Raw genomic sequence first — 26,621 nt, forward strand, 5'->3', positions numbered from 1 at the left:
CCAGTTGTGTCGAGTCCAACGAGGGGCGGACAGATGGAGTGGGATGTGGGATGTTCCTGCCGCCGGGAGGGGGCAAGCGCCCCGGTGCGGAGGGCAGAGAGGCTCCCCATTCTCTCCGCAGCCCTGATCTTAGCCTCCCCTGGTGGTTATGGTGAGGAATGTTTGGGTTACGAAGGGTGGGATGAAGATTGTGGTCGAGGTGACTTTCTATTTCACAATAGGGTGGTGGTTCAGTTAGCCTGGAGCGCAACTTTAGTGTGGTATTAGAACGAGGGTTCCACCTTAGGACTGTGGCTAGGGCGGGGCTCGCGTTGCGCTGGAGTAGACTTTAGGACTGTGGGTTTTCTGAGTGCGGTATAGCTGTTATTTTAAGCTACCATTGGTGGGGCTTTATTGAGTCAGCCGGCGCTACTGTGCAAAGCACTTTACAGGCACCACCTCACTTGATACCAGGGACCATACAGCATAGCGGTCATGAGTCAGACCTCGGCTTCATCTGATTCTGTTGCTCCCCAGCTGCTTGACGTTGTGTGAATCTCTTCACTTCCATGAGTCAAAGTGGATAAAGTGCCGAGTCACATAGCTAAGGGCTCAACACTTGATAGCTGAGACCCTTTCTTTTCTGTATCAGTCAGGGTTCCAGCAGGAAACAGATGGTACACTCAGTGAGGACAATTTGATAAAGGGTCTATTTGCAAAGGTGTGGACAGGGTCAAAGGAAACAACAAGGGAAGCGGAGTATAGGGAAGCCCTTAGCCCTGCAGGTCTAAGAGACAAGGGGTCAGCGGTTACTGGAACCCAGAGTAGCTCCAGCCACAGGAGAGGACCACAACAGGGCTGTGACCTCTGGCAGAGGAATAGAGCCACCACTACCCACAGTGGCCCGTCAGGAGGGAACTGGGGGATCAATACCTCCACTCCGTCTGCTGCCCTCTGCCCTCTTGCTGGGGTCCCATGTGGGCTGAACAGGACTGGAAGACAGAGGGTGAAGGAGCCTCCTAGGGCCCAGAATGGGACAGAGAAAGGTCCACAGAGACAAGTGGAAGATCTCCAGCACCTTAACCATTCCTCACAAGGATCCTATGAGGAGGATACTCCACCAGGAGGAAACTGACAGGAGGGGCCATTCTAGCCCAGCTCCACTCAGGACTCTGGAACCCGTGCTCGTAGCCATTTGGCTAAGTAGCCCCGAGAGCAGGTGAACTCAGGCCAGTGCAGAGCAGCAAGCTTGGCGTGGGAGCTGCCGAGGACTGGGTCAGGCAACGCATCTTGTGTCTTTTCAGGAAACTCCAGAAAGCTGGCGAGAGCCTGGAGGAGTTGTTGGGGCATTAAAACGTTAATGTATACAGTTTCCAGCATCCGACAAAAAAAAGTAGTAACGATGAACATTTTGAGCTTGTGGCTGTACTGACCTAAGTCCTCTAGGATTTTCGTTTGAAAGGAAAGGTTAGGGAGAGATGAAGCCACAAGGTAACAGAAAGACAGTCAATGCTCTTTTTCAGATGCCCCAGGGGGATGCCCATCCCATCCGGTTGCTTTGTAGGGAACTGTGGCTTCTCAGTGAATGTAGCCCTCTGGGGTGGGGTGTGTGTGTGTGTGGAGAGAGAGAGAGAGAGAGAGAGAGAGAGGGAGAGAGAGAGAGAGGGTGGAAAGCTGTGCAGAGAGAACATGCCTCAAAAATCATAATCAGAAGGAGATTTTTCAGGCCCTGTGAATTCTCCTTTTGAGCTCAAGGTTTTCAAATATATATCAGGTTTCACCCCTCGTCTGAGATGCAGAGGAAGTTTCTGATTTATGGGTCCAGTAGTTTTTCCAGTTATGCAATCTGTAAATCTACCATCAGTGAATTAATTTGCCACTGTCAGGAAAGGCACTGCAAGCTTCCCAGGTGAAAATCACTTTACCAAAGTAAAGTGCTATTATGATAATATTAATAAAAAAGGGACTGTGAAATGTATACTTGTTTCCACTTGTGGAATTAACTGAATCAATGTCTCAGCATTCCTCCTCCAATCACTGGCAGGCACACATGTGCACACACACCCCACCTCTGGAGAGGGGCTAAGGAGGAAGATTTAAGCCTTGCTGTGTAATTTCCCAGAAAAGGATTAGAAAGGGAAAATGGGCGAAATGCAAAGTTACCTGATGACCGAGGTTGTAAGATTGGCGGCTTAGGACCCAGAGGCGTGTGTCTGCGCGTCTATTTGTCTGTCTGTCTGCAGATGACATAGTGAAGATTGCTAAATGATTTCCAATAACAAGATATGAAAACACATAGTTCCTTTGTTAGCCACATAGCTGTGGTTTTGTGTCCGTGATTCAATGTGGAAGTGAGTAGCTGTGACAGGCATTTTGTGGGGGATTTTTTCCTTCTTTTTTCTCCTAAAAAAATATTTGTGAAAGGTCTAAAATTCAAGGAAATCCACTGCTTTTTGAAAAGAAAAAAAATCCCCATTCCTTGCAAAATGAAGATCGCAAATCAAAACCTCTGGAGATACCATATTTCTGCTTCCAGCCAGTCGCCCACGCTCGGTTTCCTCCCAGAGCCTGGGCTCCTCACTGCTACCTAATGTGTCCACCCAAGGGTGCACCCAGCCAGCGGGGGTGGGGAGGTGGGGGGGGTGGGGGTGGGTAGGGGTTGCATCAGAGGCCTCTGGAGGGAATCTGGTACTCCAAGGGGCGGGGGTATCCTCTTGAGACGCCAGCCAAGCCACACCCTTGAGGAACAAACTGATTCCACATTTCTTTCTTTTTTTTGGAGGTTCTTGGGTCAAGGTCAGAGCCCCTACAGCAGGCAATAGTGTGTGAGGGAGCAACTGTGGCATAATTGATGTCTTATTGTTAGATACGTCTGGGTTTGAATCTCAGCTCTGCCACTTAATAGTTATGCTGCCCAGAGCAAGTGATTTAACCTCACGAGCCTCAGTTTTCTCATCTGTAAGATGGGGACGCCTGCCACTAATAGAATTGTCGGGAAGATTTACTAACATATGTAAATGCATATACGCACCTTTTAGGTGTCCTATGAATGGCACCAACTCTTATTTGTCCCTAGACTCTGGGATTACCTGAGCCCTTTGTTTATAGCGACAGCGGTAACTGGAAACTCTGAGAGTTTCCCCAGACCACTTGAAGGTGTTTCTGGCTCTGGTGAGGTTTCCTATCTTAGCCAAGGGTGAGCAGCATGCTGGGGACTGTCATCCACCAGAGGTACAGAGCTCAAGCCTTGAGAGCCCATCCCAGCACCTCCCTGCCCGGTGGTGATAGTGGGCAAGTAAACAGCTTCTCTGTGCCTCAGTTTTCTCTTCTGTAAAATGGGGAATGATAGTTTTTATAGCATAGGTTTGCACTAATCAAGTAAAGCGTAGAAAAATCACACTCTCAAGCGTAAAGAGCCTAGTAAAAATTTTAAAATGAAGTGTCTGTAGCAGGTATATGGTGCATAATTGGTTGGTAGGTTTGGGATGAGCGAAGGCTTCTCAGATTGGGCGCCCAGGTCTTTTAGAAATCTCCTTTTGTTTATGGTCCTGGGGAAGAGTTCCAGGCCCTGGAAGAGCAGGCTGGCTGAAGGCTGCCAAGACTTTGACCAGCCCCTGAGAAGCATATCCTTACCCAGGCACCAGCTGCCTTTGTCTACAATGGGCCTGTCCGGGTGGGGTAAACTCATCTGAAGTCACAGGCCTGTGTTTGCTGTCCTATAAGGCAGGCCAGCTAAGCTCTGTGTGTGTGTGTGTGTGTGTGTGTGTGTGTGTGTGTGTGCGTGCGCCTGGGCACACGTGCCCGCCAGGGGTTGGGGGAACATACATGGAAGGAAGATGGGTCCCAAAGACCACAGGCTGGGAACTCGGGGTTCAAGAGGTGGGCGTCTCATGGCCCATTTGGTGGTGGCGAGACGTACCAAGTTCTTCATGGCTTTGGGAAGTGGTCCAAACTCAATCCCCTCAGCCTCAAGTTCTCTCCTCTGATCTGTAGCACTTTCCAGGTGCCCATACGCCCTGACTCGTGTTTTCTTTCCCTTCACCTCTTCACCCCTCCAACCACTTCCTTTTTTCACTTGTCACTCATGCAGCAGCAGCTTGTGGTGAGAGTGAGGGTGCAGTGCTGGGAGGAGTGTGATAGACCTGGTTTGAATCCTGGGTTTTGCCATTCATGAGACACGTGAGCTAGGACCAGAGCCTGACTGTCTCTGCAACGCAAGTGCTTCACAGGTGCTGTGGGGATCGTGAGAGCCGCCTTGCAGGGCACTGGGGACCTTTCTAAAGTGATGTTTGTTCTGTGCCTGAGTTTCCGTAAACAGAGCAGTTACTTGAACCAGTGGGTGTGTGTGGAGTACTGTGGCTCCACAGACTTCCCTGCCTCACCTCTGCCTCACCCTGGGGACCACAGATGCCCTGAGAAAATGTCTGGGGGGCAGGGGTGGGGGAGGAGAGCACTCTTGGCCAGGCACCTGGGTGGTCAGTGTGGGTGGGAGCTCCAGGGAGGAGTTGTCCATGATCGCCTTCCTAAGAGACCATTTTTAACCTTGTTCCTTCCTGGTAAAAACACCTTCCTTCAAGGCTTCCCTTTTATACATGAGACCCAAAGGATAAGGCTCTAAAGCTCAGACCCAAAGCATAGCTCTCAAGCCACGATATAGTGTAGAGGTTTAGAGTACAGGCTCGGGAACGAGATGCAGATGCAGGCCTCCTGTGTCGGATCCCCAGCTCTGTTAGTCATTGGCTCTGTGACCTTAGGCAAGTTACCTAGCAACTCTGTGCCTCACCTGTAAAAATGGGAATAATCATAATACCTACTTCCTCATATAATGATGATTAAATTAGTTGATATACATAAAGTGCTTAGAACAGTACCTGGCAAATAAATGTAGCTATCTGCTGTTATTTGTTGTCATCCTTGGCCCTTCCTTTTTTCCCTTTAACCAGACACACCTCCTTACCCCCTGAGCACCATCACCAGCACATTCTTGCATTTGTCCCTTTGCACTCGTGGTTCTCTCACCCTTGGGTGGACTCTGTCCTCCCCATGCCTTCCTCCAGCTAACACCACACAACTTCTAGAAAGTCTTCCCCAGGCATCCAGACGCAGGGCTACACCTGCGTAGGGAGGCCTGGAGCATCTTGGCCAGGCAGCTCACCTGACTACCTGCTGCTTTTCCACTCTTGGATTGTAGGAAACACTCATGTGCAGGGTCTTCTCCCAGGACCACTGTGCATGGTGTGGGGCAGGGGGCGCGTTGCACTCTACACAAAGGTCAGGAGATGAATGGGGCTAAACTCTAGCCTACGTTCCGCTTGCCCAGCCCTGGCACCATGCTACGTCAGCCTGAAGGAAGCAGGGTAGCCTCTGTAAACTGGCTGCCCAGGGCCCCTTTTGTAATCCACACAAAGGAACCAGGTGTGCCAGCCCTCCCCTGCCTCCTGCTTCCCTGCCTGCATTGTAAGCCCTCGGTGGGCCAGATGCTTTTCCCTCAGTGCCCATGTGGGACCACGCACCACCTGAGGTGCTCACAAGTGGACCTTGGAAGTGGTTAGATGATGAATTCATGACATCCAGGTTCCCCACAAGCTGACACGTCTTCCTGGGGGAACTTGGAGCCAAAGGCTTCAGACTGTTCATTGGCCCTGGATGGCTGTGGGGTGGGACCTGGCCTGGGCTGGGGAGATGGCTCCAGTGAGGCCGGAGTGCTGGGAGCCACAGAGTTCAATGTTCAGTGTGATGACTATCTGGGGGGCGGCAGCTGTCTGCCCAGCGCTGTGATGACTCCATGAAGGATATAAAGAGGGTAAGGGGCTTCCCTGGTGGCGCAGTGGTTGAGAGTCCGCCTGCCAATGCAGGGGACACGGGTTCGTGCCCCGGTCCGGGAAGATCCCACATGCCGCGGAGTGTCTGGGCCCGTGAGCCATGGCCGCTGAGCCTGCGCGTCCGGAGCCTGTGCTCCGCAACGCGAGAGGCCACAGCAGTGAGAGGCCCGCGTATCGCAAAAAAAAAAAAAAAAAAAAAAAGAGGGTAAGATCCAGTCCCCTCCTTTCCCCTCTCGGGGTCTGTATCCCTGGCCATGCTGCAGCCCTTTGGGTGGTCTTGCTGGGCCCAGAAGGAGGCAGAGGAGCTCCTGGAGGGGCCCTTCCTTTACCTCCTTCCCGGCTGGAGGGAGAGGGCGATCGCTCAGCAGTTTGACACTTGGACAAAATGAAACTTACATAGAAAATCAGGGGCATTTCCTGGGGCCCTGGGCAGCCCTTCAGGGCACCTCCTCCTCCCCTCTCTGCCCCCTGAGGTGCCCTAGATGTGATCCCCGGGCCTGGGCAGCCCACTCCAGCTTCCTGCCCAGCACCCTGGCCCATCCAGGAGAGAAGAAAGGCAATGCAGAGTCTCAGGGAGCAAGGGCTTGGCGGCCCGTGAGGCAGGCCGCTCAGTGGCGAAGCGTTCGCAGCTGACCGAGGCATGAGGGGTCTGGAGGGTGGAGGGGCGTGAGGAGGCTCAGAGGGGTCTCTGGACACCTGGGACACTGAGGCAGCACCTACGTAATGCTGCTCTAGAGGTGGGAGCCAGGCCTCAGGCCCGGGCTCGGTGTCCCACAGACGATGCCCCAGACGTGCACAGCTCCACCAGCCTCCGCCTCTTATCCGCCTGCAAGGAAGCAGGGTGCTGTGTTCTCTCCCCAGCTACTGGGCGAGCGGAGCAGGGTGCAGTTCTGAGCAGGCGAGGCTCCCTGGGTTCTGCCCCCTCCCCACCCTCAGCCTGGCAGGGGCATCCCCTGGGGTCTGTGAGCCCGAGCTCCGGACCTCTCAGACCTGGCTGTGGCCACGGAAAAAACTAAAGGTGCAGACCTCAGAGCAGGGGGATATGACTCACAGGTGGCCGGGGGGGCCTCAGGCAGAGCGGTGAGGCCGAAGGGGTCGGGCAAGTGGGCACAGCAGGACCGGCAGCAGGAGAGGTCTTGAGACATGCAGGGGAGGCCAGCTCTCGGCCCTTCCGGGAGGGCAGCAGGGTATGAGGGTCCCAGTGTTGGGGATGCCGGAACTGTGTGCCAGGCAGTGGGAAGGGGCTGGGTCCCCCAGGACTGCCCCACTGAGCATGCCACCCTACTTGTCTCTCAGATGTCACGGGCCCAGAGCCCCGCCCTGAGCAGGAATGGCTGCTGCTTCCTTTCTGGCACGGGGTGGGGGGGTGGGGGGTTAGAGGCGAGGACCCAGGTCCTCGATCCCAAGGACAAGGTGCTCAGGCCTCTCCAGGGACCACCATGTCGCCAGGCAACCCTGGCTTTTTAGACATCCTTCCTCAGGCCATGCTGAACCCTGCTCCCCTGTGACCTGGTCCTGGGTCCATGTCTTCCGGAAATCCAGTCTCTTTCCTGCCACATCCTCAGGACAGCAAGGTTTAAAAGGGTGCTGATTCCCCTAGGCCAGGACAGTCAGGGAACCCAAGTGCCTGGGGACAAAGAATGCAGTGAGGGTAGCCAGGGAAACTTTTAACCACATAGCCAAGATAGACTTTCCCGGTTCAAATCCAGACTCCTCCATTTTCTATGCTGTGCTGTCCAATGCAGTAGCCATCAGCCACAAAGGGACTATTTAAATTTAATTTAATGTAAAACTCAGGCACACCAGCTGCATTTCCAAGTGCTTCAAAGCCACAGTGGCTAGTAGCTAGTATATGGGATGGCACAGACTATAGAGTATTTCCATCACCACAGGAAGTTCTACTGGACAGTGCAATTCTAGATGAATGACCTTGGACAAGTCCTTAACCTCTCTGTGCCTCAGTTTCATTTTCTGAAAAACTGGGGTTAATAACAGTACCTAGCCCCTTAAGGTGGTTGTGAAGATTAGATAACATATGCAAATAGAACAATTAATACACAGCACAGAGTTAGTGCTCAATAAATGTTCATTATTACTGTCTAGGACAAGAGGGGCAGAGTTCAAGTCTTCCCCTCCTTACAGTGACACCTGGGAACCCACCAACCTGGCACCTCTGATACCCAGAGGCTGGGGAGTGATGGCTGCTGTCTTAGCCCAGCCTGGGCCACACCTGCTCAGGCCCCCAAACTATGCATCACCTAGAATCAGCAGGCTCCTCGCTTTGTGCCAAGGCCGTGGTGTCCCCTCCTCTTCGCCCACCAAGGCTGGGTGCCCCCTTGTTCCCTGCCGGGGCAGGGCAGGTTTGCAGCGGGGGCTAGAGCGTGATGTCTGGAAACACTACCTTGGGTCCCTGGGGATTAGGCACAAGGGCCACCTGACTGTGGCCTGGGCTTGAGGCCTGGACAGCGAGGAGGAGAGAAGGAGCAGAGCTCTGCGAGGGCTTCCCCCTGCCTCTCCAGGACCCAGATTCTCAGGGGAGACTGAGCCACTTGGGAGGCGCCAAGGTGTGTTCGATTGTAACGAGCTGGGCCTGCAGTTACAGGAAGGCCCGGAGCAGGGATAGAGTTCAAGGAGCGCCCTCCTGTCTTGGTGCTCTCTCCCTGTCCCCTCCTACCTCTCTGACATCTCCACAGCCTCTTTCTTGGTCTGCCCCTCAAGCCTTGCTGCTCCCCAGACCCCCTCCTCTGCCCTTATTTATTCTCTCTTTGCTCCTGTATTTCTCAAAGTGTTTCCGTGTCAGAGCATCTGGCAGTCATAAGGGATACCATGAGCTATCAATGTAATTAATTCCATAATTAGAACTGGGAACAGTTTTACTAGCAGAAACTATGATGATCATCTGTGTGTGCAAAATAAAAACCCGCTATAGGCACACGCACGTAGCCATGTAGACAGCAAGCTGTCGAGTGAAGTGTGATGGGCTGTTGCCACATTTTCCCGTCAGTGTTCCTTTTTGGCTTGTCAGTTGCTTTATCGCACGCTAGCAGGCAAGCGGTAGCAGGCACCAAAGGTTGGAGACAAATTTATGGGAGCAAAGCCCAACACGGGGACCAGTCTCTTCATTAACACATTTCCCTTTTTGAAACAGGCAAGTGTAAGCAGAGTCCAGCAGTGGAACTCTGAGTCGTGGTTTGTTATGAATACCCTCCCCGAGTAATATGGTCCCTGCAGCCCCACCTCTCCACCAGGACTCCCTTGACTGTGTCTGCAGTCTGTGTCTGCAGCCTCTCTCCTGAGTGCTGCCTCCTGGGTATTTCCATCTGCTTCTGACATCCATCCTGAGGCACCAGCACTCACCATGTCCCAAACTGAGTCACTTCTTGGATCACTCCTTGAGATCTTGGAATGTCCTCCACCCATTTGTCTAAGCCACAGCTGGGAACTCTCTATGTATTAAATATCCCCTGAATCCCGATCCTCTTCTTGGTCCCATCCTTGGTCCCTGCTAGCCTAGAGCCCAGCCAAAGCCTTCCAGCTGGCCTCCAGCCCTCCCCTCTCTGGTCTATCCACCACCAGGTAATCTTTCATCAAAGTAATAAACATTTGAAAAGGCCCATCCCACCATGTCCTAGACCTGCTTGAAGACCACCTGCACCTCAAGGCTAATGTATGGCTCCCGCTGTACCTCCACACATGTGCTGGGATGCTGGTTCCTTTGCTCAGTCTCCACTGGAGCAGAGAGGGCAAGAGAGTCTTTGCCACCCTTGGACCTGGATACCTGGCACGTGGCAGGCATTCAGTAAGTGCTTCTTGAATGCATGAAAGAGGGTGGGCTTCTCCAAAATCTCTAGGGACTCCCCCTTACCCATTCAGTACAGCCCAGACACCTCCCTGATATTTCAAGCCCTCCACGATATGGACCCGAACCTATTCTTCTTTAATCCCTCACAGCCTCAGTGAAATGGCGATAGAGAAATGACAAATGGTGGGGTGGCTTGAGGATGGACTTACCTGGTTTGGTAACCTGGCTTCTGCACTTAGGAGTTCTGCGACCTTCAGCAAGGTATAGAACCTCCCTACCCTCTGTTTTCTTGACTGTAAAATGGGGGATAATGAGTATCTAACTCTTAGGGTTACGGAGAGGATTTCATGAGATAATGCATGTGACATGCAATGTTGGCATGCAGCCCGGCACAGCACAAGCATTCATCAAATTGTAGCACCAGTTTCTTCCCCATGCATCCACTTCCCACTCCCCCCCAACACACACACACACACACACACACACACACACACACACACACACACACACAGGAAACCACTTATTAATTCTCAGGGTATCCTTCCAAGGTTGCTTTATGAATATGCAAATAAATTCATGCTTATTTTCTCTATTTTTACACAAAAGTTTACATGCCCCACACCAGGAGTCAGCAAACTTCTTCCACAAAAAGCCAGATAGTAAATATTTTAGGCTTTGTACAACATATGGTGTCTGCAACTACTCAGCTCTGCCACTGTAGAGCAAAAGCAGTTTTAGACAATGAGTGTGACTGTGTTCCAGTTAAACTGTATTTATGGAAACAAATTTGAATTTCATATCGCTTTCTCATGTCATGAAATATTATTCTTCGTTTGATTTTTTCCAACCATTAAAAAGTATAAAAAACCATTGTTAGGTCACAGTCTGTACAAAAACAGTCGGTGGGCCAGATTTGGGCTGTTTTTTCACTTTTCTATATATCTTGGAGAGCTTTTCTGTGATGTAAAAGGGCTGCATCTTTCTGTTTTGAGGGCATAGCACTCCATCCCGTGGATGTCTCTTAGTTTGTTTAACCAATCTCCTACTAAGGGACACTTAAATTGTTTCTATTCTTTACAAAATATTTTGCTATTACAAAACAGTGCTACTATGAATAATCTTGTTCATCCATCATTGTGGACGTTTACAAGTGTCTTAGGTCAGTTCCCCCTAGAGGCGGAGCTGGGACGTGAATTCAGGTGTGTGTGTGATTTACTCGGGAAGGGCTAAGGGCGGGAGGGAAGCAGAATGGAAAGGCGGAAAGAGCCAAGCAAGGATTGGTCCCGGGAAAATCAAGCCAAAGCCTAACAGAGGGCGGAGCTTGGACAGCTGTCCCACCTTAGAGCAAGGAGGCGGGGCTTTTAAACTTCCGGTTCAGTCAGTCATTGGCTTCGTGATCATGATGGTGGGAGGAGCTTGTCAGGTGGTTGTCTTCCGTCCGGAGCACAGCTCAGGGAGAGCCAGTGTGGGGTGCACCGGCCGCAAAGGGGACTGGGCAGGGCGGCAGCAGTGCCTACCACAGCAGGTGTATCTGCAGCACAGCCTCGGAGGTGGACCTGCAGGGGCAAAGCATTGATGCATTGCGGTGTGGATAGACATTGCCAAATTGCTCTCCAAATGGGCTGTGTCGACTTACATTCCTACCAGCAACATCTGAGTGTCTGTTTCTGCACAATCTCACCAAATTAGTCTATTATTAAACTTTTGGATTTTTTGCTAATCTGATGGACTGAAAAATGCTATCTCAAAGTAGTTTTCATTTGCACATCCCTTAGAATGAGAAAAGTTGAGCCTACTTTCATGTGTTTAAGAAACATTTGGGGCGGTGGGAGCACATCCGCTCGCCACCTGGGGACCCGCGCCGCGCTCCCCGACCCCGCCCACCCGACGCCCATTCCCCCGCCCTCCGCTCGCCCGGGTTATAATTGCCTCTCCCCACCCGTAGGGGTTATTTTGGGGGTGGTTGCAGGTGGCGGCGGAGGCGAGGAGGCGAATTGTGTCTCCTTTCCCGGGACGGGGGAGCGGCGTCGGAGGCCACGGTTTCCAGGGTCCCTACCTATGGGAGGAGTACTTCCTTCTTTCCATTGACACCAAGCTTGGCCATGGGACTTGACCAAAGTCAATGGAAGATGAGAAGTGATATAGGTCATGTCTAAGAAGAAGCTTTGGAAGCCAATGCATGAATTTATTTTGCTCATTTTCCTCTGCCACAGGAAAAACAGGTGCCAGATAAAGGCTTTTTGTTTTGCCAGGATTCCAGAATGAAGATACCTGTAACCAACCCAAAGTCAACATAACAAAAATGAGAAATATATTTTTGTTCTAGTAAAACAATAGTTCTCAAAGTGCTATCTGTTAGCCCAAGACCCTTTAAGGGTTAGAACTATTTTAATAATAATACTAAGTTCCTTTTTCATTGTGTTGACAATTGCACTATGGTTCATAAGCCGTGGTGGGGAAAACGGCTGGTGCCTTAGGAAAAGTCAGTGCAGTTCCTTCAAACTGTGCTCTTTGTCACCATATATTTATAGTAAACAAAAAAAAATTATACTTGAGAAGGTACTTGATGAAGCAATGAAACATTAATTTTTAAAAATCTTGATCTTGCAAAAAAAAGAAACGTTTGGGTTTTTTTTTCTGTGAACCGTTCTTATTCCTTTGCTGACTTTTCTTCTAGGGCTATTGGTTTGGTCTGTCTTTTCTGTTTCTAGGAGCTCTTTAAATATTATGGAGATCGGTTCTTTATCGTGATATGAATTGCACATATTTTTCCCATTTTGTCTTTTGTCTTTTTACTTTGTTTAAAGTCATTTTGGCCAAGCAGAGGTTTTTGATCATAGGGTTGGTTGTTTGGACAAGTAAATGATATGTTATGTAAAACACCTAGAATGATGTCCACTACTTGGTAGGCACTGAATGGATGTTATTTTCCTTCCCTCCCTTCCCTTCCATTCTATGCTTTATCCAACTGTGCTCATTATCCTTCCTTAAATATGGCCCATGTTTCCCACCTTCACGTGTTTTCTTATGTTACTTTTCTTATCTGGAATGTCTTCCCCCTCATTTTGGACTGTGAAATTCCTACCCTTCTCTTAAGCCCCAGCTCAAATGTCATGGTCCTGCTTACATCTGAACTCCTGTACCTCTGTTAGCCATCAGAGTCCACCTTGGATCCTAGTAATATACACACATTTATCATGCTTTTCCTGAGCCTCAATTTCCTTACCTATAAATTGGAGTTGCTGGGGAAAATAGAGATTTATTTTTATTACAACATAATGCGTGTTTACTGTAAAACTGTAAAAAAAAAATTTTTACTGAAAAAAATCTAAAAATATGAAAACATAAAGTTTAAAACAGTAGTTACACATACATAGGCATTCTCATCCCCAAGGGGCAACCACTGTTTACAGATCCTCCCAGACCTTTCCTATGCCTATATAAATATCTGTAGGGAAGAGAGAAAGGTTTTTCTTCACACAAAAACCTGGAAGTATTACTGTCCATATTATTCTGCAACTTACTTTTTTCATTCAATAAAATAACATGAATAAGATGAGGCATTTAAAAAAACAAGATGATGCATTTAAAGTACATCCTTCAGTGCTCTGTCCGTGGGAGCTGTAATTATTCTATGTACCTTGCAGTGAGGTTTTTAAACTTTCTTTTGGCAGCAGAACACTTAGCAAACAAAATAGTATGTGGAAACCCAGTTATCAATTAGATAGAGTGGAGCCACCAGGCTAAGGTGCAAGTGGGTGGGAAGGAGGGCACGGAGCCCCTCACCCACTCGTCTCCCCATCACTGTTTGAGAACCTTAGTGAGTTGGGCAGAATATGGGGGCAACATGTTCAGCTGAGTGGCATTATCATGGGTATGCACTGTCCAGGGAGTTTCCACTCAGGTCTGAAGATCCCAGCCAGCTGGGATGGAAGGTTGTTTCCCAAGTTAGTTGAAAGAGCCGGAGAGTCCTCAGGCCAGAGCACATCTTGGTGGATCATACCCAGTGGCTCCTCCTTGGCTCCATGACGGTCTGTGATGAGTTTTCGTTGGTCCATGAAGAAATGAAAATCTCAATGAGGTGAGATTTCCACGAAGTTAAGCTTATTCAAATATTTCTTATTGGCATTGAAATGTCTTTTCTTTCATAAAATTATGGTGGTAATAATTGGGAGTTGTGTGTGTGGGCAACTTTATGTTGGTCCCCTACATTTGTTTCAAAATTTTACTGATCCATGAAATCCTGAAGTCTAGAGAGATGGAGGTTCCAGTCAATTGTGGCAGCTCTGCCAGGACCTCCTTGGAACAATCCCAGAGAGATAATCTTGGGCCAGGCGAGTCTGAGAACATTTACGCTATCCTTTAACGAAATCAAAGCGGTTCTTCCAAAGCTGAGAGTGGACAGTGCCCCGCTCCGGGGACTTTAGTCAAAGAAAGTCACCTTCCCAGTGCAGCTCTCACTTGCCTCTGTTGCTACCACTCTCTAGGAGCCAGAGCTGAGCTGAGGACCTGAAGCCCTTCACACATGGGGTGGGGGGCCCTCCCTCCCTGTCCACCTCCAAGGACTGGTCTGGGGTTTATGAAGGGAGATAGCTGACTCTTTAGAGGGGTGTTTTCAGTGTAAGACATAGGACCTACCAAAGAACCAAGACTTCCTTCTTTACTTGGCTGCGAGCCTCTCAGAAGGTAGGACTTTTTGATTTGTATTGTTTAACCCGAAATCCCCATCACAGCAGTAGATGACAATGGATTGAGCTCAGAAGGCTGTGGTTGTTAAAAATGTATTGACAGCAGATTAGTCCCTTGGCCTTTTATATGTAAGGATGCTCGGGCAGTATAACAAGATATTTGAGGTGTCTTTTATTCCTCTTAGATGAAGAAGAATTTTTAGTGGCTTGGGGAGAGGTATTTTGTCTGAACTATAGCTAGCACTTTCTTTTCTTTGTTCATGTGATTTTAAAGATCTAGTATAGTTTTCAACTTGTGACCACTTATTTATATTTTCAAAATAATCACATGGTGTCACTGTTCCCCTTGGTCCTCACCATAGCCCGGTGAGGTGGGTGTCACTATTCCTGTTTTACTGATTAGGAATCTGAGTTTCAGGGAATCTCAGTGACTGGTCAAGTAGAAGGCAGAACTGACATCTGCCTGGCCCAACTCCTGTCCTCTCTTCTCTGTACAGACAGGTCCTTTCTACAACTAGGGAAGACATTTTTTTCTTCTCTGCAAAGTTAAACCTTTGGCCCTTAAGGGATTTGAACTCAGGAATCTTGGGGCCATTAGCATTGAGTTCCAACTAGAGAAACAAGTGATGGCAACAGTAACAACAGTGACAGCAAACGACCAAGAAAGAACCCTTTGAGTTTCCACCTTGACCAGACTGGAGAGCTCTTTGTCAGCATCAAGTTCAGAAATGTCCCAGGTGGTCCGGGCAGAACCTGAACTACTCCCTTTAGCTCCCTGGGTGCTCTGTGATGCTGACACTAAGCTGAGCCATGGCACTGGCTTGGTACCGCCAGGAGGAGACTTCCACCGACCCACCAGCTCACTTACCTCTCACTCTTTGGTGAACTCTTGGAAGCCATTGGAAGGATTGTGTTTTCTGCTGCAGCTGGCTGTGCTGACCTTCTCCTCGGAGTTAGGAGCAGGTGCCTGAGGGTGGAGCCCCCAAATCTGGTCCATTACAGCTCCCAAAGCTTCTGGGGTGGCTAACGGGCCCTCTCTCTCACTCCAGCCCTCAAACTCGGGGAGCAGGCTGGGGCATGTTTGGGGCTGTCAGGGTGAGTATTTGCTGCTGGTCGCACTGGAAGAAGCGCAGTGGTGAAGCTCATGGGAGACAAGTCCCAGGCCAACAGGGCTGGGGAAGGGCTGGAAGGTGCCCAACTCTGACACCTGTGCTGCTCTGGCTTCTGCCAGGAAGGGATGAGAGGGAGATTGATCGTGGCCTGGACACCCGGGGCCAACAGAACAGGAGTAGGGACGATGGAGGGAGAGGGTCCCAGGACCCACTTGGGCAAAGAATCCAGTGGAGAGGCTAGGGGTGGGACCTACGGGAGGAAAGAGCACCACCCCAGGCCTGAGCAGAGGCTTCTAGGCTGAGTTTCTGTCATGGTCTGGGCTGCTCTGTTGGGTGGCACAGGAGTCGAGCTCTGCTGGATTGGAGTCCTGGGGCCTGATTTACCTGTTGTATAACCTTGGGCAAGTAATTACTCTCTCAGTTTCAGTGTCTACACTGTGCTCACACCCACCACAGTCCAGACCCTGTCATGTATACAGTGGTTCATATACATTTTGACAGTGACAGAGTATTTACAACAAGGCTGCCTTGTAGAATGACCTGCCTTATAATAAACACATAAAGAACCGTTCAAGTTTATGAGCAAACAACTCAAATAGTTAAGATATCAAAGGACACGAGCAGAAAATTTTCACAAGTGGTAAATAGATGTATGAAAAAAATTCAACCTCAGAAATGATAAAAAAAGGTAGCTAAAGCAACATTGAAGTATCATTTATGATGATGATGATGATGAAAAATTAATAATACACTGGCGAGGCTGTGTATAATATAATAATGCTGGCGAGGCTGCACTCTGAATGGGACATTTATACAAGCTTTTGGAGAGCAGTCCTCCAGTGTATACCTAGAGTCATAAATGTAACCTCTGACTTGCCCAGAATACCCAGCCAAAGCCTGGCAGTTCTCATAGGGGTAGGCACTCCCACCGAACTAGCCATTCTAGTCCACAGAATTAATCCTAAAATAATAAGCCTTTTCAAAATGTTTCTTATAAATATTTTTCAAATACACAGAATAAAAACAGTTTAATGGATCCCCCTATACTAAAGGAATATTTTAACCGAAGAAAAAAATCCATATGAGTCAGGATGCCCACAGTTAAAAATTAAAAAAACAATCTAAGTATATAACAGGAGAATGTCTGAATAAATTGTGATTCATCCTCAGATAGACTACCTTGTAGCAATTAAGATGATCAATATGAAAATTGTGGAATTGTATAAAGTACGATCTAATGTTAAGTGAAAAATCAGAGTTTAAATGGTATCTGCAAGTGATGACAATAGTGTAAGAACATATACTTGAGCAAAGGTTGAAAGGAAATATGCCAAAGTATTTGCCGTGTTGGGGTAGGAGGATGATGAATTCACTTTTTTTCTCCTTGAACATTGGTGTTATATTATTTTTACAATAACATTAATCAGAGGGATATTCAGGGCTCTGCCCCCGAATCAATCTGTTAACATGTATTTGCTGGGCACATGTTCCACAAGCAATTTGTATGAAAGGTTGTATTAAGAAGTGGCAAGAAGCAGGCACAGGACTCAGTTTTAGGGCAAGGGCTGGTCCATCAGAGTCTCAAACTCTTCAAATGTCAGAGCTACATGGGACCAATCTAACACCTTTATTTTGCAGTCGAGGGCCCTGAGGCCCAGGGAGGCTCAGTGACTTGCCCAGAATACCCAGCCAAAGCCTGGCAGTTCTACATAGGGGTAGGCACTCCCACCGAACTAGCCAGCTGGCCTTAGCCCTGTTCCCCTGTCTCAGGGCACCTCCGTTTTCCTGGAGTTGGCAAGAAGGCAGCCAGAGAACACTCTTCTAGTGCAGAGGCGGGGGTGGACGTCCTGAACAGGAAGGGCACAGAGACACTGTTCCTGGGATGCAAACCCCATGCCCCGGTTGTCTCCACAGGACCCTGAGTGGGCTCAGCCAGACACACGCCACCCAGCAGCACGTGGGGCTGTCCCAGACTGTCCGACTTTATCTGGCCACTGCGGCCAATGGCCAGCTGACCTCCAATGCCCTGCCCATGGGGCCAGGCCCTGAACGGAAGGATGGTGCCCAGCAGGCAGCATATCTGGGCCACCCGTCATCCTCCTGGGGTAAGGACAGCCTGGCTCCAGGTCCTCAAAGAGCAGGGCATCTAAATCTTGGACCTCCTTCTCCCCACCTTTGCTTCCCCCTTCACCCTCTCAGAAGGGCTGTGTTGTCACCCTGTCTCTTATCTTTTCAGCCAATGAACAAAACAGTTGTCAAGCATCTGCTTTGTGTCGGGCTCCGGGGGTCCTAAACCAGCTGTTGGAGGCTTTGCCCCTTTGAGACACCTAGACCTTGCTTGCTCCATTTCTGCCCCATCTGTCACCTGTTCTGCCTTTGCTTCCCTCATATCCAGTTGTGAACCTCACCTCCCTGGCGCCGGTCCTTCCACCTCATCCTTGCTGTAAACCCCTTGTTACCTACAGCGGGGCCTCTGCTTCCCAGAGGAGAGAGCTGAGCATCCCTGAGGATTCAAGCCTCCACACATTCTTGCTCGTTGCCCAGCCATCCTTCCCGGTGTGCCTGGACACTTTCTCTCATTCCTCAGAGCAGCTACTCCAAGCTGCCCCCACCTTCCCCAGCCCCATCCCATGGCCATGCTTTCCACTCCCCAGAGTCCTCACCTTCCTGCCCATTTTAAAGTGTACACATCAGTGATGTTTAGCATATCCACAATTTTGTGCATCCACCATCTAATTACAGGACATTGCCATCACTGCCAGAAGAAGCCCCATGCCCATTAAGCAGTCACTCCCTGCCCCGCTCCCACCCTCGCCTCGGCCCCTGGTCCCGCTAATCTACTCCCTGTCCTTATAGATTTGCGTATCCTGGACATTTCATATAAACGGAATCATGCAATACGTGGCCTTCTGTGTCTGGCTCTTTCACTTAGTGTAATGTTTTTGAGGTTTATCCATGCTGTGGACAGCACGCATCAGTGTCCTTTTTATAGCTGATGACCTTTCTTGCCATCTTGAGAAGGAAGTGCCCCTCTTCTTGTCTAAGGCACATCCCACTGTTTCTTGACTCTTCTGGAACCCTAGGCTGTCACTTGCCCTCCCCCCACCCCGGTTCTCCTCCCCCTTCAACCTGTCCCCCACTCAGCCCTTTCCCTAGAGCATATACAGTTACTTACAGCTCTCCCATTCACACACACACACACACACACACACACACACACACACACACACACGCATGGCTATTTCTCCACTTCCCTCTGCCTCCCTTTCTATCTCTCCTCCCTTCACAGTCAAGTCTCCATAGACCTTTTATACTTCGCTTCTCTACCCCTCCGCCTCCTGGCTTCCCCGCTGGGCCCCCTATACAGAATGAATACCCCTCCTTTGTATTTCCACTTGTGTTAAATGAAGCGACCTCAGCTCACACTGCTACAAAGACCTCCCAACCAGTCACCCTGTCTCTCCATCCATCTGCAGACCCCAGCTCAGATGGCATTACCCTCCCCCCACTTCGTCTTTGATCTCTCACTGAAAATTTTCAATGATTTCCCACCACCAACTGAATAAAGTTCCCTATCCTTGTTCTGGCCATTAGGGCCTCCAACACCCGACTCTAAATCATTCTTTCAGGTGTTCTCTTGGAAAACTCTCTTCTCTGGCAAGTCTGAGCTACATTCTGTTCTCTGCCCTTTGGTGCAAAGCCCAGATGCAGCCCTTGCTAGCTATGTGACTTGGGATGCAACCCATCCTTCTCTGAACCTCAGTTTCCTTAACTGTCAGATGGAAATATTAGGTTAGATATAAGAACGTTGCCAATATTCAACCATTTTAACCTACAAAAATGGCAATTTCTAGTGGTTCAACCTAAAATAACACTCAACAGCGTTGAGAGTTATTGTGCATAAGGCGTGAACTCAGTTGCTGGCCTGTCGGCATCCCTCAGTAGATGTTGGCCTGTGAGCTGTTACTCGGCCCCCGCTATGGAACCTCGCATCCAGGAGGTACTTAGCAAATGCCCTTGGGATGGATTCAACCCAGTCCCGTGGGCCTTTCTAACCAGCCTCTGGAGGTCACAGCTGTGCCTCTCAGCCTTGCCCCCTGGACCCAAGCCCTCTCTCTGCAGGGCTGAATCTCACGGAGAAAATCAAGAAGATCAAGATCGTCTTCACTCCCACCGTCTGCAAGCAGACCTGTGCCCATGGGCGCTGTGCCAGCAGCTGCGAGCGTGGCGACACCACCACCCTGTACAGCCAGAGCGGCCACGGGCATGACCCCAAGTCTGGTTTCCGAATCTGTGAGTCCATTCGCCGTTCACATGGTTCCTGGCTGGCCCTGGGGCTGGGTGCAGGGGTAGCCAGAAGGACAGGCCTGCCTTGGGCTGGATCCCAGCTCTTCTGCAGGAAGGAGGCCGGGTGCCCTCGTACCGTGGCTCCTGTGAATGGTCTCCAACCACACAGTGCTGAGTCCTCACCCAGCTCTGTCACATGTGACTCTGAGCAAGTCTCACAACCTCGCTGAACCCGAGTTTCCTCCACAGAAAAGTGAAGGCGTTAACAGTGCCACTCCCCCCAAGCCCCCCACTCCCGTCCCATCCCCCAGGTTACTGCAGGGTGGAGGAAAGGCAAGGCCTGTTATTATCCATCCTCCTTCACCCTCCCAGGCCTCCTGGAAAGTCCCTGCATTTCAGGGGGTGCCCGGTTCCCAAAGCCATCCAGATTTGGGGGTCTTGCTCCCCCTGCTTCCCTGTTGTCACCCAGCGGCCACATAGTAGGTGCTGCTGTGTTCTTCCACCACGTCACCTTGAGGTCGATGTTGTAGATTTCTGCCAGATCCCCTGCCTGAATGGAGGCCGCTGCATTGGTAGGGACGAATGCTGGTGCCCCACCAACTCCACTGGGAAGTTCTGCCACCTGCCCGCTCCCAATCTGGACAGGGAGCCTCCAGAGAGGGGGGTCCACCACAGGGCCTCGCCACAGGGCCCCTTGAAGCAGTCCACCTTCACGCTGCCTCTCTCCAACCAGATGGGTGAGTGTGGGGCTGGGAGGCGACCTGGGTAACGCGTAGGGTGGGTGCTGGTATCTTCATGGAGGGGACGGGAAGCTGTGTCCAGCCCTTCCTTCTCCTCTACCCTTAGCGCTCAGTTTCATTCCCTAAGTTTTTCTCTGCCCTTCCATCTGAGTTCATCAATTTTTTTTTTTTTTTTTTTTTTTTTTTTTTTGCTCTTATCCCCTACTGGGTGCGATGGGGGAAACAAAAGAGTATAAGGGTAGGGTCCTGATTTCAAGGAACCCATGGCTCTGAACAATAGAGAGAGGATGCATGAGAAAGAATAGCATCATAAAACATTTCCTTTCCTCTGCCTTCCGTTATTAGGTGCCAAATAAAGGGTACAAAAAATATAGAATTTTGTAGGAGATCAGGGGATGGAGAGCCCCAAGCCTGGGGAGTTCAGGGAAGGCTGCATGGGGGAGGTGGACTTCAGTTAGGCCTTAAACAATGCATAGGCTTTGGTTAAGCAGAGGGGAGTGGAGGGCTTCCTGGGCAGAGGGACTGGTGTGAACAAAGGCATATAGTGGGGACGATGCAGGGTCTGTTGGGCTGGAGCTCGAAGGTTGTGCAGGATCATGGGGGGAGGTGGAATCAGGAAGGTAGTTTGGAAGTTGGTAATGAAGGTTTTTCAAGAAAAGGTATGGGGCTTCCCTGGTGGCACAGTGGTTGAGAGTCTGCCTGCCAATGCAGGGGACACGGGTTCGGGCCCCGGTCCGGGAAGATCCCACATGCCACGGAGCGGCTGGGCCCGTGAGCCATGGCCGCTGAGCCTGCGCGTCCGGAGCCTGTGCTAAGGTGTGGAGGGAAGGAGCCTGTGCTTGGTCCTGTCCTCCCTGGGGTATTGTTCTGGGTTTTGAGTAGAGAGTGAAGAAATGGAGGCGAGTTTTGGGGAGACACAGCCAGTGGCTTGCCTGGCCCAGGGCTGCTGCACTCCTCAGAGGGTGGGGCCCTGTTTCCCCACCTCTGACCCCAGCCCCTGTGCCCAGCCTCTGTGAACCCCTCCTTGGTGAAGGTGCACATCCACCACCCGCCTGAGGCCTCCGTGCAAGTCCACCAGGTGGCTCGGGTACGGGGCGAGGTCGAGGAGGCCCCAGAGGAGAACAGCGTGGAGACCAGACCCTCGCCCTGGCTCCCCGCCAGCCCCGGCCATGGTCACTGGGACAGCAACAGCATCCCGGCTCGGTCTGGAGTGGTTCCTCGGCCGCCACCCCCGGTGGTGCCCAGGCCTCCGGCACTGCTGGGCCGGTGCTACCTGAGTGCTGTGAATGGACAGGTGAGAAGGCAGCTCCTGCCCCAGCCCCGGGGTCTTCTGGGACCACGACTGCTTCCTGCAGTGCCCCTCCTCCTTCTCTCTCTCTTCCATGTTCTTGAGGAATGTGAACCTACAGGGTCTCCCATTCCCCACATGGGAAAACTCAGGGCATAAAATTGCCCGAGTGTAGAGAGGTTAAGCCTCCTACTTGGTCGCCGCTGGGTACCTGTCAGTGCCGGGCACACAGAAGAGGACCCAAGAGAGGCCCCCTCTGGAGGGGAACAAGCGTCCTTGTGTCCTAGCAAATCCTGGGCTCTCCTGGAGCTGAGTGTAGGACTCCCGGTGCGTGGGTAGTGGGGCTATTAGATCTGGCGAGAAGGAGTTTGGTCTTTAGTTAAGGGTGGAGTCACAGAGATGTGAAATTAGCAAATGCAGGTTAAACCCCAAAGCCTTGGCGGTGCAAAGATAAGACACTCCACCCCCCCTACCCCCGGTGGCATCCTCAGTCGGTGATGGGAAATCATGTAAGCTTTTCTGAGTCCAGGCACCTAAGGATAGAGGCTAAGCCAGACCCAGGATGGTTTTCCCTAGGATTGCAGTTTGGCGTTCCCAGAAACCCCTCCTCGGAACTGGGGGAGGTAGTGAGTAGCCAAGGGATAGGGGCTCCGAGTCCGCAGCTCCTCCCCACCTGTCAGCTGTGGTGTCGCTGAGCATGGGCCCTGCTCACGGAGGTGGCCCTGGCATACCCTGGAGTTTGATGGAGGAAAGCCCAACCTCTGTGGGCTGGGAACATGGATGGGGGCAGCTTTGCAGACTTCACAGACAAGATCTTATCTGGATGTGTTCCTGCCACTCCCCTCCCAAGTTTAGGGTCTGGCAGAGTGGACTCTGGGTTTCACTGCTTCCTTCCGGGACAACTCCTCCCCTCTCCTCCCCTCCCTTTGGGTGGGGGCATTCTCTGCAGGATGTGAGTGGTGAGCTCATGTCTCAGGCTTTCCTGCGACATCTCTGTGCACAGCAGGGGAGGGAAGCAGGTGATGAGTGTCCATGGGCTTTTTTCCAGTGTGCCAACCCCCTGCTGGAGCTGACTGCCCAAGAGGACTGCTGTGGCAGTGTGGGAGCCTTCTGGGGAGTGACCTCCTGTGCCCCGTGTCCACCCAGACCAGGTGAGTGCTGGGTGCCAGGGTCCAGGGTTGTCAGCAAAGCTCTCCCAGGGCCTGGCCTCTGCTGCAGGCACCAGCCCCCGCATTTCCCACCAGGGCCTCAGAGGCCAGGCAGGTAGAACAGGCTGGTAAACTAGGAAAGCTTTCCAAATCGACCTTGAGTGTGCTTTTGGCTGGTGGCAGAGGCTCCTGACGGCACAGACCCATTGCCAGGTGCAGCGTGGCCTGCCTGCTCGGTCTGATGGCCTGGAATGGGTTACTCTCTTTTGCCAGTTGTTCTTCCTCAGATTTTAGGAATTACATCCCATGCTGGGCCCTCTTTTACCCCTCAACCCCCTTCCACATACCCCCTGACCAGATACCAGGGGCCCAGAGGTCTTGATTTAGTGACTCAGTGTTTCTCGCACTCTCTCCCTGGAGGGACCCCTAGGCCCCCTCCTCAGCTGTTTCCTGTCTCTCAGCCTTTGAATCAGTGTTGGGCATCTGTCCCCGAATGTCCTCGGCCTTGGGGTATGGGAAACTCAGCTCCCAGCCCTCTTTTTTGTGGTGGGAAAACCTAACATATTCATTTATTCATTCAGCAAATACTCACCAGGTGCCTTGCCTATACTGAGCACTGAGAATTCAGGAGTGAGCAAAATGCCACTCTCATAGGCACTGATCTTAAAGTTGGGAGACAGGTGACGAGGTACCTATGCCTGAGTGTGGCTCCTGCCCGCTTAGCCTGTCTTCCTCTTGCAGGCCTCATTCCTGGGCTTGGGTCCAGGCCTGGCATGTATTTCTTTTGCCTGTCAAAAGTCAACTCGGGGGCTTTCCTGGTGGTGCAGTGGTTGAGAGTCTGCCTGCCAATGCAGGGGACACGGGTTCGTGCCCCGGTCCGGGAAGATCCCACATGCCACGGAGCGGCTGGGCCCGTGAGCCATGGCCGCTGAGCCTGCGCGTCCAGAGCCTGTGCTCCGCAACGGGAGAGGCCACAACAGTGAGCGGCCCGCGTACCGCAAAAAAAAAAAAAAAAAAAAAAAAAAGTCAACTCAGTGAGTCAGCTTTGTGGGGGGCCTGGCCCACAGCCCGAAGGGGGGAATGGCAGGGCTGTTCCTAACTTCAGACTCGGCTGTGGAGCAGTGACCATATTCTCCAAACTAAAAATAAATGTGGACAGTTTCACAGTGTGATAGAATTTTTGGTGAAGCACCGAAGGGTAGTATTACGCTTTCAGGCTTGAGCATCCAATACATGGCAGGTACCAGTCCCAGCTCTGCCTGCTGACCTCTCTCTGCCCCATCTCCCATCTGTGAAATGGAGACAGTAATAGGGCCAGCCTCATAAGGCCGCTGTGGAGAGTAAATGAGATGGCACCTGTACTTAGCATTAGGTCAGTAAGTGGTAGCTGTTATAATTACTGTTAGAAGTATCCCTCCAAGAAAGGAAGAGGGACTGGACCCACTGCCCCATGGGGAGGAGTGTGTGGAGCTGCTCAGCATCACCCCCTGCAGGCCAAAGATGTTTTACCACTTTTATTCCTCCTGGTCAGACCCACCCTTGGGACTTCCATATCCCACACTCCACTCAGCCAGCAAATATTTTCATTGATGAAGTACCCATTTGAAGTACCCATAGTGTGTAGGCCTTAACAGTGGAGAATGAGGTAGAAACAGTGCCTCCCCTCTGCAAGCTTACAGGCTGGTGGGGGAGGGGGGCGCAGACAGCAGAACCGGGACCACCTTTGTGCAAATTAGAGAAAGGTGCCCCTTCCATGTGTTCAAAATAGTCTTTATAATTGGACAAATCCAGGATGCCAATGATTCTGTTAGATGTGGAGCTTTTGTGCAGTGTACAACCTGCACATCTGTACACCGTGGGGTAGGAGATCCATTCCCAAACTTGTGGATCAGGGAAAGCTTCTTGTAGAGGTGACATCCAGGATGAGGTCTGAAGAATTATTAGAGTAGGGCTTCCCTGGTGGCGCAGTGGTTAAGAATCCACCTGCCAATGCAGGGGACATGGGTTCAAGCCCCGGTCCGGGAAGATCCCACATGCCGCGGAGCAACTAAGCCCATGCGCCACAACTACTGAGCCTGCACTCTAGAGCCACGAGGCACAGCTACTGAGCCTGCGCGCCTAGAGCCCGTGCTCCACAACAACGGAAGCCACTGCAATGAGAAGGCCCTGCTCACTACAACTAAAGAAAGCCCGCGCGGCTACAAAGACCCAATGCAGCCAAAAATTAAATAAATAAATTATTTATTTTTTAAAAATAGAATTATTAGAGGGGGCCAAAGAGATGGGAAAGAGCTTAACAACCCAAGGAAATTGCACAGGCAGGTGAGATCAAGAGAGTGAGAACATTTCCTGGAGCATAGCACACCCAAGGCTGAGCACCCACCCCCTCCCTGTCCCCTGCTCGCACCACCCCTCACTGTGTTCAGCACACCTCAGCAAGCTGGGCACAAGGGTGCAGACCCTGGAATGTTAGGCATTCCCCACACTGAGCAAGGAATTGCAAAGGGCAATGTAAACATTTAAAATGCATTAAAGTGCAGCTGGGCATTGTAGAGAGAAGGGGCAAGATGCTGGGGAACCTTGTTTGTGTTGACAGGGTGCCAGACACCTAGCTCCAGTCCAGGCCTGGGGCCAGGGTGGGGAATGTTTCTTTACGTAGGCAAGACAGGCAAGTTACTGTGCAAGACTCTAGAAAAAAAGGCGAGCTGCTGGGGTAGGTTTGGGAATGGTTGGCAAGACAGGCATACTCCTGAGTTCTGGAACATTCTCAGCCCTGGTGGCTCTGCCCCTCTGAACCTCTATTTCTCTTCTGATAAAGTAAGGCTGTGCCCCTCAGGGAAGGGCTTTGTCATCCCCAACAAGGTGGTCTAGTAGAATCAGGGGGTGAGGGGAGTGATGGAGCCAGCAGCAGGGGGAACCACGTGACTTCATGGCTTCCGCTAAATCAGCTTTGGCTTCTGAGTCTGTACAGGACGGTTGAAGAAGGTCCCTGCAGTGTTGCTATTTCTGACATGGGAAAGGACTGCCTTGAAGTCTCAGTTACATGGCACAGACAAATCCCGTTTCTTCCAGAAAAATTCCTCAGTGCCTTCTTAGGGAAACGGCTCAGAGAGTCAATCTAGGTCAGCCTCTGGTCCCCCCACCTTTCTCCCTTCACTCTGAGTGACAGACGCAGCTGACCTGCCAGAACCTGGCCTGAGCCACATCCTCCTGACCCCTGGGGAGTTATCAAAAGTCGCAGCTCAGAGCTTCTGCAGGGTCTGGAGAGCACACGGCTCTCAAAAGCCACTTTGACTGAGACCACATTTTTGAGTTTTCATCTGAGAAAGACAGACATCTGGGTTGACTGGAAAGTTGGCCGCTGCCCCATCTGGCTTGGCACCGGCTGTGTCAACCCCAAGGCCCCTTTGCTGGGGCAGGCTGGGCTGGCACACGGCGCGCGGCCCGCAGTGGTGGGCCCCGGCTGTTTGCCACGAGACCATCTCTCCGTCTGCCTGGCGTAGGATGAGTTCACCGCAGAATCCAGGCCCCTCCCTGTGTCTCCAGGGAGAGCTGATTCTCTTGCTCGTCCCCTTCAAGGAATTCTGCGTCTTTCTCTCTTAAAAACAATAAGAGCTGCCAGGTACTGAAGTTTTACGCTATGCCGTGCTTTGCACCTACGTGATCTCATTTCATTGTCACAACCAGTGGCAAGCTAAAGATCTTTATCCCCATTTGACGGAGGAGAAAAATGTAGCTCAGAGAGGGCTGAGGAA

At 51.2% G+C, this 26,621-nt stretch overlaps 1 protein-coding gene across 7 annotated transcripts in view; it reads left to right on the plus strand.

Annotated features, from left to right (window-relative positions):
- LTBP2 (latent transforming growth factor beta binding protein 2) overlaps nt 1-26,621 on the plus strand; it is a 98,084-nt gene that overhangs the window by 29,546 nt on the left and 41,917 nt on the right. For 6 of the 7 annotated variants that reach the window (XM_073800243.1, XM_073800240.1, XM_073800238.1 and 3 more), the window contains exons 4-8: nt 17,318-17,508; nt 19,526-19,696; nt 20,221-20,427; nt 21,438-21,724; nt 22,767-22,869. In XM_073800243.1, the coding sequence (XP_073656344.1) occupies nt 17,318-17,508; nt 19,526-19,696; nt 20,221-20,427; nt 21,438-21,724; nt 22,767-22,869 (959 nt within the window). Of the gene's footprint in view, nt 1-7,289; nt 9,601-9,752; nt 9,865-17,317; nt 17,509-19,525; nt 19,697-20,220; nt 20,428-21,437; nt 21,725-22,766; nt 22,870-26,621 lie in introns of those variants that run through there. The other variant, XM_073800242.1, reaches the window with a different exon arrangement.

This window comes from Tursiops truncatus, chromosome 2 (assembly GCF_011762595.2).
Source record: "Tursiops truncatus isolate mTurTru1 chromosome 2, mTurTru1.mat.Y, whole genome shotgun sequence".
Taxonomy (NCBI): Eukaryota; Metazoa; Chordata; class Mammalia; order Artiodactyla; family Delphinidae; genus Tursiops; species Tursiops truncatus.